General features: G+C 42.2%; 2 protein-coding genes across 6 annotated transcripts in view; both read left to right on the top strand.

The window, feature by feature from the left end:
• Nucleotides 1-12,578, top strand: part of LOC112219368 (guanine nucleotide exchange factor VAV2) — a 1,336,992-nt gene that overhangs the window by 557,294 nt on the left and 767,120 nt on the right. The window lies entirely within an intron of this gene.
• LOC112226313 (telomerase RNA component interacting RNase) lies at nucleotides 10,372-12,397 on the top strand. Its single transcript, XM_024390726.2, has 3 exons — nucleotides 10,372-11,202; nucleotides 11,560-11,637; nucleotides 11,742-12,397. Exons 1-3 carry the CDS (start codon nucleotides 10,930-10,932, stop codon nucleotides 11,844-11,846), a joined length of 456 nt encoding a protein of 151 aa, XP_024246494.1. The 5' UTR covers nucleotides 10,372-10,929; the 3' UTR covers nucleotides 11,847-12,397.

Here is a 12,578-nt window from a genome sequence, read left to right as displayed (position 1 = left end):
TATAAAATGGAAAAACCAGTTCCTGTAACACTGGTGATTTTGTTACTCTCAAGCGTGTGTCAGTTCTTTTTATGTAATGTGCAGTATTTATGTAGGCTGAATTTGTTATATATTCTTATGTTTGTCATTTTTCTGCATAACATTCCACTCTTCCCAACAGAAATATATGTTGGTAGGACAAGGCTATATATGTGTACATGGAAGTCAGTGATTTATGTTTACTTTTGGTTACTGAGGCAATACAAATGTGATGTGACTAGAAGACTAGAATACATGTGGGAGGAATTGGTATGCCGACTGCGAGCCAGGCCTAATCGCCCAACATCAGTGCCTGACCTCACTAAGGTTCTTGTGGCTGAATAGAAGCAAATCCCTACAGCAATGTTCCGACATCTAGTGGAAAGCTTTCCCAGAAGAGTGGATGCTGTTCTATCAAAGAGGGGACCAACTCCATATAAAGGCCTATAATTTTGGAAGGAGATATTCTACAGGTGTCCACGTACTTTTGGTCATGTAGTGTACATCTTGAACAACGTTAGTAGGTGGTAAAAGCATGAAAGGGATATTTTATTTGTCAATAGTACCAGCTATCTGGCTTGACGGACCTACCTGGCTGGCTGGCAGGACCTACCATGCAACCCATCTCCATGCCTTGTACTAAGACACTGTAACCATTTCCAAGTGTCAGGCAAAACACCCTCCAAAATGAAGGACTCTCCACTTTCTTTGTAACTCTAGCATGCATGGTGTGAAGGGCTTTGTGTTTTTATTTTTATATCTGGCTTTTTCTTTGTATAACTTTTTAATCAGTGCATAGAGGGTTATATAAAAAATTAAGGTGAAGGACATATTCTAGTATTTTGCACTAAATAAAATGGGGTAATTGAAAAAGCCAGTGACGAGGATATTGTTTTTGTAAATTGGCCTCCAGTACGGTAGATGACGACACATGCATTAATTTACTAGGCTAACTGACGATTGACGTGACTGAGGTGAAGAGCAACATGAATGCAGTAACCATTTGAACAGTTTGCTACGACAGCGTATGGAGGAGCGGAAAGATTGTGGATATTGACTGCGAGGAAGAAGGAAAGGGCTTTAGGGAAGCGGTATGGTGAGGAAGATTGGCGTCAAGTACAAAAACCAAAAAATATCCTGGTTGCTCAGAAATTGAAAGTGACGAGCGTGAGGATGAATTACCTGCTGTGACCGGTGCGGTGAAGAACGCAGAGTTCGAGCCTCGCCCCAATGATTCTGGCCCAGTGCGAGTGAGATATTTTCCTTTTGGCTGATCCATACGTGGTGTCAGGTTGGGTGGAGAAGGGGTTGGGGACTGTCTGTGAAAGGAACTCGAAGTGGACTCGTGAAAAGACCTGTGACTTGCTTTGCTCTCTGGAGCAGGGCGTCATTGAAAGGAGCGCTAACTGGGGTGGCGTTAAGTTCTGACACCCACTGTTTGGTGCAATGCAAACCTGGTGGAGAGCGTTGTGAAACAGAGAAGACTGTCTATCCTGCTGAGTTTTGACGCAGTCTTGACTCGATAAAGTCAAGTTAGGATGTGTCAGTTATTCCGTGAGCGCTTTTGTCCTAAAACCATTGCGGTGTTTTAGATGCCAAGTTCATGGTCATGTTGCAGCAGTGTGTAGGAAGGAGATGTGAGAAGTGTGCAGAAGGGCATGACACAAAGGAATATGTAGTATTGGTGGAAAAAGCTATATGTCTAAATTCGCCTGCAGGCTGCCAGTTGGGGAACCCTGCTGTAGGGATATGTTGCTGAAGACAGAAGTTTCAGAGAAAGGCAGGTCAAGGTTGCCAGGATCAGAGTAGTACAGAAGGTGTCGTATGCTAAGGCAGTGAAGAGAGTATTAGAGGAAGGTGGATCCATGGCAAGGGATCCTAAGATGCTCCCTGTGAGTAGGACGAGACCAATAGAGAGTAGGACTAACGTGCTTCAGTATGATTGTACATAGTGTCGTCGAAATTCTAGTCAAGTGAGAGAGACTTGTCATTTCTTCAAACAATCAATCTTTATTTGATATTGATTAATTATTGCAATAATTGAACAATTTTAAAGGGAGAGATAGGGACACCCCATCCTCTCCTAAAGGGGAAAATAAAAATGTTGTAAATCTTAATCTGCCCAAACTTCCCATTTCCTTTTTTCCCACTTTCTTTGTTACTTTCGCTAGTCTACATATCTGTTTACTTGAACTCAGAAGCCCTCTCAATCATCATCACCCAGTACATTTCTCTTCCACTCAAATACTTGTTCCCCTCTACAGTCTCTTCGTCTAACGTTACTTTACCAGGTGAACAAAAAGTGTTAAATTATAGACAAAACAAAACACGATAACTTCTGTTAACAGGGAGGACACTGTCCTCCCTCCACTCTTTAATCATTTGTGTTTTTATCCACTCCAACATTTACTGTATATACTATACCCAATCTCCGTTGGATATTCACAATTCGCTTCAGACCCATTAAATGTCTTATTTTATGATTAACATGTAATGCGCCGAATTTATAAACTACATCGGCCAGTTTCAGAAGTGAAAATATAAACTTTGGAGGAGCTTACTTTCTAAAGTAGCTCTCGAGACTAGATTTCTTTCTGATTATAACTTTCACTATAACATGCCTGGCACTATCCACCAGTCTCCTGTAGATTGCGCTCTCTGTCCATAATAGGTCTGGCGCCTGGGATGGCGTAGACAGGAAATCGGACACTTTCCATTTTGCCTACTCACGAATTGGTTTAGAACGTCAAACATTGGAATATCAACAAAAACTCAATCGGGACTACAATACATTATGGCCTTAAATTTAAAAACAAATCTCTACATGTTCAACATTTCAATGGTTCTATTTGACAGGGCATACGTTTTGTTTCAAAATGTATTACCAGGACGGAGGGCATCCCATAAGTATTTATAGTTTTATTGGTTAGGGGTAAATCAATTCCCCGTACTTTTACCAAAAGTGGACATACGCCAATATTTTTCTGAGACTATTTCCCAGACCTTGTGTAGACAGTCATGTAATCTTTTAACCTTATCTCTATCGAATGATCCATTTTTGTAATTTTGTTTAACCTTTATTTAACTAGGCAAGTCAGTTAAGAACTAATTATTATTTACAATGGAGGCCTACCAAAAGGCAAAAAGCCTTCTGCGGGGACGGGGCTTGGATTATAAAAAATTATAATAAATAGAAATATAGGACAAAACACACATCAAGACAAGAGAGACAACACAACACTACATAAAGAGAGACCAAAGACAACAACATAGTAAGACAGCAACATATGACAACACAGCATGGTAGCAACACAACATGGTAGTAGCACAAAACATGATACAAACATGAATTGGGCACAGACAACAGCACAAAGGACAAGAAGGTAGAGAAACAATACATCACACAAAGCAGCCATAACTATCAGTTAGAGTGTCCATGATTGAGTCTTTGAATGAAGAGATTGAGATAAAACTGTCCAGTTTGAGTATTTGTTGCAGCTCGTTCCTGTCGCTAGCTGCAGCGAACTGAAAATACGAGCGATCCATGGATGTGTGCTTTAACAGAATGTAACTGGCAGAACGGGTGTTGTATGTGGAGGATGACGGCTGCAGTAGATATCTCAGATGGGGGGAGTGAGGCCTAAGAGGGTTTTATAAATAAGCATCAACCAGTGGGTCTTGCGACTGGAATACAGAGATGACTAGTTTACAGAGGAGTATAGAGTGCAGTGATGTGTCCCATAAGGAGCATTGGTGGCAAATCTGATGGCCGAATGGTAAAGCACATCCAGCCGCTCGAGAGCACCCTTACCTGCCGATCTATAAATTGTGTCTCCGTAATCTAGCATGGGTAGGATGGTCATCTGTATCAGGGTTAGTTTGGCAGCTGGGGTGAAAGAGGAGCGATTACGATAGAGGAAACCAAGTCTAGATTTAACTTTAACCTGCATCTTTGATATGTGCTGAGAGAAGTACAGTGTGACCATAGTCCCAAGTACTTGTATGAGGTCACTACCTCAAGCTCTAAACCCTCAGAGGTGGTAATCATACATGTGGAGTGAGTGGCATTCTTCTTACCAAACCACATGACCTTTGTTTTGGAAGTGTTCAGAACAAGGTTAAGGGTAGAGAAAGCATGTTGGACACTAAGAAAGCTTTGTTGTAGAGCATTTAACACAAAATCTGGGGAGAGGTCAGTTGAGTATTAGACTGTATCATCTGCATATAAATGGATGAGAGAGCTTCCTACTGCCTGAGCTATGTTGTTTATATAAATTGAGAAGTGCATGGAGTCCAGGCTTGAGCCTTGGGGTACTCCCTTGGTGACAGGCAGTGGCAGAGACAACAGATGTTCTGACTTTATACAGTCCATAAAGCGACCAACTCAGGATACTTTTTTCACCCCTTACGTAAGACTATGTTTGGGTGTGCAAGTTTGTATATTATTATTATATGTCACGTTCTGACCTTAGTTCTTTTGATATGTCGTTGTTTTAGTATGGTCAGGGTGTGAGTTGGGTGGGTTGTCTAGGTTAGTTTTTCTATGATTTCCTATTTCTGTGTTTGGCCAGGTATGGTTCTCAATCAGAGGCAGCTGTCAATCGTTGTCCCTGATTGAGAACCATATTTAGGGAGCCTGTTTTCTATTGTGTTTCGTGGGTGATTGCTTTCTGTTGTGTGTCTGCACCAGCCAGAACTGTTTTCGGTCGTTTCGCTTTGTTATTTTTCTTATTTCCGTGTTCATTTTAATAAATATGAACACATACCACACTGCACCTTGGTCCTCACCATCTTCCACCAACAACGGCCATTACATTATATCCATTATTACTTAATCAAATCTCCAGTAATCGATTATACACACATACAATCTCTCTTTTTTTTCATATCTTCACAGAATCCATATATAACATTATAAATCTTAGTTACTCACATCAACACCACTCCATGTGCATTTCCCAATGACTCTCCACTGCTACAAAGCCTATTGCAACCATACTCCCCCCAGAACTGCCCGGCTAGTCATTGGAATAATGCGCCACATGTATCTTGTGATATTACTATGATGGGCAGTGATGGACGGAACCCCTAGATAATCGTTTTATATCCAAATGTATTTTCCAAATTTCAATCAACTTATTATGCAAATTTCAAGCTCTTATTTTTCCAAAATTCTAATTTTCTCATATCACATTCGCACTGTACTATTTGAAAAAAACACTCATCAATTAGTTGTTTTCTACAATATTTTTGTTATAACCTGCAGGAATATTGTCTAGTTTCTATATTGTCTTACTATTATTACTTACCCATGGCATTACCTCTTTAAATACTTATGTTACACACTACTGATTTCACTAGTGATGACTGTTCCCCTTCGGGACCACATACCCAAGGCTTTTAATCAGTCACTAGGTTCACTAGTCATAGAGTTCTCATGGAACTTCCACACCCTAGTCTTTCACCTAGTCCTAATTTCGCTAGTCACAAATCTCTAAAAGAACATGTCCATCCTAGGCTTTTAGTTAGTTCCCACTAGTGTCACTGGTCATAACATTCCTTATTCAAAGGACATCACATCCCAGGCTTTTAACTTTTATTTACCCACCAACTCTCTCCTCTTGTATCTTAGGCAGGTCCCAGCTGAGTGTGGGCTTCCCTGAGTCTCCTAATTTAGGTGACTCCTGTGCACAGTTTAACCCAGGTCCTCAGGAGCCAGTCAGCAGGTGAAGGTTGGGATCCCATCCTCATCGCCAAGAATGGGACGCAGATCTGAAAGAAAGACGAACGAGGTCAGTGGTGGTAATGCACCTAATTTTTTCAAAGTTGCCAATCGCTATATAAAGTCAAGAGAAGAAAAAGCCTGGAAGGAGGAGAGGGGACTAGAAACGATTTGCTTGACTGTTTTAAGTGTGGATTAATTGGCGGAGTAAAGGACCTTGTGCATTTCAGGTAAAATAACAACTCAATGTTTATATCCCAGGAAAAATTAGCTAGCAACAGCAAGCTAGCTAAATATGACAAATTAGCTAGCAAGTGCAAGCTAGCTAGCTAAATTGCCATTAATGTTTAAGGCTTTCAGAGTTTGTTTTGATATTTTAACCTGCGTGTCGAGATCGCGTTTGCTGTGGTGGGGACAAAATACATTTTGGCACGATGGCAAAAAAAATTGCGCAAGCAGTGTGGGTGCAATAATTGAATAACAGGGATTTCTAAATTGTCCGGTCTGGTCAGCATGTTAGACATTGCTACAGGGAGACAGGACGGACAGCTGATCATCCTCGCAGTGGCAGACCACATGTAACAACACCTGCACAGGATCGGTACATCCGAACATCACACCTGCGGGACAGGTACAGGACGGCAACAACAACTGCCCGAGTTACACCAGGAATGCACAATCCCTCCATCAGTGCTCAGACACTCTGCAATAGGCAGAGAGAGGCTGGACTGAGGGCTTGTAGGCCTGTTGTAAGGCAGGTCCTCACCAAGCATCAACGGCAACTACGTCGCCTATGGGCACAAACCCATCGTCGCTGGACCAGACAGAACTGGCAAAAGGTGCTCTTCCCTGACGTGTTCCGGTTTTGTCTCACCAGGGGTGATGGTTGGATTCGCGCTTATTGTCGAAGGAATGAGCGTTACACCGAGGCCTGTACTCTGGAGCGGGATCGATTTGGAGGTGGAGGGTCTGTCATGGTCTGGGGCAGTGTGTCACAGCATCATCGGACTGAGCTTTTTGTCATTGCAGGCAGTTCAACGCTGTGCATTACAGGAAAGACATCCTCCTCCCTCGTGGTACTCTTCCTGCAGGCTCATCCTGACATGACCCTCCAGCATGACAATGCCACCAGCCATACTGCTCGTTCTGTGCGTGATTTCCTGCAAGACATGAATGCCAGTGTTCTGCCATGGCCAGTGAAGAGCCCAGATCTCAATCCCATTGAGCGTGTCTGGGACCTGTTGGATTGGAGGGTGAGGGCTAGGGCCATTCCCCCCAGAAATATCAGGGAACCTGCCTTGGTGGTAGAGTGGGGTAACATCTCACAGCAAGTACTGGCAAATCTGGTGCAGTCCATAAGGAAGAGATGCACTGCAGTCCTTAATGCAGCTGGTGGCGGCACCAGATACTGACTGTTACGATTTCCCTATAAATAATCTTATTTACATGACACATCTGAAATCAGGCTACCTGATGTGATTTTGATAAATGCACAAACTCGCCAATTACAATAAATGCTCTACCACAGTGACCATATTATTTTGGGGAAGCCTATTTGATTTTGTGTTCAGACATTCACTCTGGAAATTCCTTTGGTCTCTACTGAGTTAGGTAAATCAGCATTCTTGTACTGTTCCACAAATAAATCTTAAAATGTTTCTTAAATTTGATGTTTTGGTTTCTCTAGGGCAGGTATTCACACTTTTTTTTCTTCCCTAACTGTTTTTTTCTTCACATTTTCAAACAGTACATTTATATTTTCCAACGGGGCTATACATTTGGGTGACCTTTTTTTTTCTTTTTTCACCTGAGTAGCCTCGTCTCACTACCAAAAATAAAATGAAACCTTCTAGTGTTCAGCGAAATAACAATACAATGTCAAGCCTCGTCAAATAATTAACATCCAATCACATTAACCGTTGCTCTCTCGCGGGAATTCCACTAACGGTCCGTATGTAGCCAAACGTAGCTGCTGCTCATTCCCTTTGCTCAAAAATTGATAAATGGTTAAAAAAAAGCCCATAGAGACACATACCAGCTCTACTGGTAGTACTGCTACTACCAGCAGTACTCCACCTGCATCTGTCAACGAAACAAGTTGTTCTGCTTCCACGAGCACATCCAATGCTAGCATCAGTAATTCTACATTTGTTGTTGGCCCAGCTAGCATGGACACTGACAGTTGTGAATCTGATGCAGCCGAAGAGCTACTGCCCCCTTACCTGGGAAAGCACTGAACAACAGACGGGGACGTTGGACCATCGAAGAGGCGCATTGATTTGGGGTTCACTTATATTGGGAGTAGTGCCTTTCCTCAGCCACAGTGTGTTATATGTGCAAAAGGACTATCTCACAACTGGAAACCTTCACTCTTGCGCAGATATTTAGAAACAAAACATGCCAATTTGAAGAATAAGCCAAGAGGGGAATTAATATGACTTTTGAGTTGTAAGACATATATATATAAAAGCAACAGATACCATTAATAAGAAAGGGCTAAAAGTGTCTTATATGGTGAGCTACCGAGTGGCTAGGACATGCAAGGCCCATACTATTGTGGAGTACTTCATTCTTCCTGCTGCCGCGGATATGGCTGGGACAATGCTGGGGGGAAAAGGACAAAAAAACTATACAGACAATGTCTTCATCAAACAACACTGTTTCACAACGCGTCAGTGACATGGCAGGAGATGTTTTGAAACAATTACTGCTTTGCATACAAGCCAGTGAATTCTATGCATTACAGCGGAATGAGTCAACAGACGTGGCTGGCACAGCTCCTGATATATGTCCGTTATGTTTATGGGGTGTCAATTAAGGAAGACATCCTCTTCTGAAACCACTGGAAACCAGGACAACAAATGTTTTAAGTACCGGACAGCTTTGTGACATCAAATGGACTTTGGTGGTCAAGATGTGTTGGTATCTGTACTGATGGCGCAAACACCATGACAGGGAAACATAGTGGAGTGGTAACAAGCAGTTGCTCTCGACGCCACTTGTGTACACTGCAGCATCCACCGAGAGGCTCTTGCTGCCAAGAGAATGCCTGACAGCTTGAAAGAAGTTTTGGACATTAAAGTGAAAATGGTTAACTTTGTGAAAGCAAGGCCCCTGAACTCTTGTGTATTTTCTGCACTATGCAATGATATGGGCAGCGACCATGTAAGGCTTTTACAACATACAGAAAGAAGCTGGTTATCAAGGGGCAAAGTATTGACACGTTTTTTTTTTTAATTGAGAGACGAGCTTAAAGTTTTCTTTACTGTCCATAATTTTTACTTGTCTAACTGCTTGCATGATGACGAGTTTCTCACACGACTGGCCTATCTGGGTGATGTTTTTTCTCGCCTGAATGATCTGAATCTAGGATTCAGCAACTATATTCAATGTGCGGGACAAAATTGAGGCTATGATTAAGAAGTTAGAGCTCTTTGTCTGCATTAACAAGGACAACACACAGGTCTTTACATCATTGTATGATTTTTTTTGTGTGCAAATTAACTCAAGCTTACGGACAATGTCAAATGTGATATGGCGAAGCACCTGAATGAGTTGGGTGTGTAATTATGCAGGTACTTTCCCGAAACGGATGACACAAACAACTGGATTCATTATCACTTTCATGCCCTGCCTCAAGTCCACTTGCCGATATCTGAACAAGAGAGCCTCATCGACATTGCAACAAGTGGTTCTGTGAAAATGTAATTTAATCAAAGCCACTGCCAGATTTCTGGATTGGGCTGCGCTCAGAGTATCCTGCCTGGTCAAATCGCGCTGTTAAGACACTGATGCCCTTTGCGACCACGTACCTATCTGAGAGTGGATTCTCGCCCGGCCCTCACTAGCATGAAAGCTAAATACAAGGCACAGACTGTGTGTGGAAAATGATTTTTGACTGAGACTCTCTCCAATTACAACCCAACATTGCAGAGTTCTGTGCATCCTTTCAAGCACACCATTCTCATTAACCTGTGGTGAGTTATTCACAATTTTCGATGAACAAATAAGGATTTATATGTAAAATGGTTAAACAAAGACTAAAATGATTGATTATTATTATTTGTGCTCTGGTCCTGGAAGAGCTCTTTGTTACTTCCCACGAGCCAGTTTGTGACAAAAAAAAATCACACTCATTCTTATGTTTAATAAATGTATCGTATAGTGTGTTTGTGGCAGGCTTACAATGATGGCAAAAAAACAACATTTTAGAGTGCGCTGACCTTGGTGCTAGAGGGGTCGTAAGCTGCTGTAGGTTGAATGTTTGAATGGGTACGGGACTATAAAAAGTTGGGGAACCACTGCTCTAGGGCAGTTAGGAAAGCTGACTGAGGACCTTATTACTGATGAATGTGTTTGTTTTTTGGCCGTTTCTTTTTTTATGTCTGGTAGTTTCTGAAATAAAGGTTAAATAAAAAGATAGGGCCAAGTAGTGGAATAGTAGGGAGGTTTTAATGGGTGAAGGGTTAGTTCGTAGGGCATTTTTTCTTCCCTTTATCCTCCCATGTTAATTTCACAAACTAATGAATTCACACTCCAGAACAGTAAGACACAGCCCACACGGTGGGTGGCGGCATGCACCGCTAACGAATGTTTGGGGACCGCCATAATACCATAGAATATTGACGTGCTGACGTAAATGATAAGCCGAAATTCAACATGGCCGATAACAAGTGAAAGAAAACCACATCTGGACAAATGTATCCAATATATCAGTAATATACTTCACTTTGAGAGTCGTTTGAAAAAATATATTATATATAGCTAATGTAGTTGATTTGTGTTTTGCAATAGTTTAGCTACTCGTGACACAATTGTTTGGTCATTAGCTGGTTGACATTTTTCGAATAGCTAGCAACTACAACGCTAACGGGGCTAACGGTAGCTAGCCTCCAACAACAAGTCTGCGTTTTTTTTTCGCCGCGAGGACGTGCTAGCTCGCTGGGAGACGGACAAGTGTCGCTCCGATTAATTTATGGATTTCCACGTTTTTAATTAGATGGCTTCGTATGCTAGCGCATTTGCTTCGAAGTTTTTTGCTTAGTTTGGGGGGTTCGGGTGGAGTCTGTCATCGATAGCAAATAGCAAGCCGGCTTTAGTTTGTGTTGACACAAAACGACCAGAGAGCACACCACTAGTTGCAGAAAGGACTAAAGGAACTGAGCCCTTCTACGTGAGAAAAAGCTAACATGGATCCGAAGCGTGGATACAACAGAAGACATCAAAACAGCAGCGATTCGAGCAGTAACAGCCCGGGGTCGCCAGCCAGTCCTGCACCAGGAGTCAGCAAAGCAGCAGCGGCTAATACATTTGCCAATGATGGAAGCTTTATGGAGATGTTCAAGAAAAAAATGGAGGAAGAAAAAAGGAAAAAAGAAATGGACCAAGGATGCGATGATAAAAGTACTGCTGACGAAGGACAGTCGACACAGGAAAAGAAGACTCCGAGTGTGACCAGCTTTGTAAGGGGTTTGGCAGTTGTTAGCTAGAGATTGTAGCCAATGGTAATGTCTCAATTAACAAATGACAAACATTTGTTTTTTTATCCACCACACACAGCTCACGTTAGTGAATAGTTACATCACAATAGAGGGATACATTCACACGTGAAGAGGTGCACTGCAGTGTCACCAACAAGTAACCTGAGATCCACATCAGGTCTAGACATTGGAAAGCATTCATTAGCTACTCAAGACTTCAGGAATGTTTCCCGTGATAACATAGGCTTGTTCTGTGTTCTCTCGTCTTGTGTAGTCTCCATTGGCAGTCCACCCACAAGGGCTCGTATAACGGTTTCAGTCTTCTATCCCCTAACCCAGGTGGGGAAGCGCAGAGGTGGCTCTAAATTGGCCCTCAAGACTGGCATGGTTGCGAAGAAACAGAAAGTAGATCCTGAGGTTCAAGAAATATTTTTCCCAGATCGTTTTGTCATGACATCGTCTTCATGAAATACCACTTGTGTCCTCTAAGCCGTTGTCTAATTATTTATTCTGTTTTCCAGATGGAGGGCAAGGGGGATGCCTGGACAAAATACATGGCAGAGGTGAAAAAGTATAAAGCCCACCAGTGTGGTGATGATGACAAAACCAGGCCCCTGGTCAAATAGACTCTGGAGGACCTTTAGAAAGAAAAACCAACAGGGATTAGGACAGCCATCAAACCTTCTGCATACTGCCAGACTCTTTACAGCTGTAGAAGCGATCACCTATTTAATGTTTAATCTTGTTTTTCCTGTTTTCTTTTTGGGTTTAAATGAATGTCCGCTTGTGTGCTGTATGGGGCAATAGCATTTTGATGTGGAGTTAAAGGCTTTTGGGATTGTATTGGAGTACATTACTGGTCCTGCTTGATTATTTAAGGGTTATGCTGTCAGGATTGTAGCTCCTGGATTAAGTCACGAGTAATTTTCTGAATTTGCGATATGGCATTTGATGTCAGCTAAATTATAAGCACCGCCCATTGACCTGTATGTGTTGGCTTTGTCTGGACCAGAACCCTAAAGACCCTCTGTGCTGTTTCAACCTCAGTCTGGTGGAGGCACAGAAAGTTGTGCAGCCTTGTGTTGATTCATTTGACCTTTTGGGCAGCTTTGGATAAGCAACTGTCAGGTAGTGTCTCCGGTTTGTTACCCATCAAATAAACTTTTGATTAATCAGACTCCAGGTAGCATGCTAAGGTGTTTCTTTGCAATGCTGACCATTTGTGGATTTTAAGAGCCAATATTGAGACTGGGGGGGTTAGTTCAACCCACTCTGATATACTTTAACTTTTCACTTATGTGGATGTTATTGGCTTGTTTTCCATTTTTATGGAGTGTAGTACTTCATGACAGCGAGTA

The sequence above is a fragment of the Oncorhynchus tshawytscha genome, linkage group LG20 (genome assembly GCF_018296145.1).
Source record: "Oncorhynchus tshawytscha isolate Ot180627B linkage group LG20, Otsh_v2.0, whole genome shotgun sequence".
In the NCBI taxonomy this organism is placed as follows: domain Eukaryota; kingdom Metazoa; phylum Chordata; class Actinopteri; order Salmoniformes; family Salmonidae; genus Oncorhynchus; species Oncorhynchus tshawytscha.
This window is presented reverse-complemented; position numbering and strand designations above follow the sequence as displayed.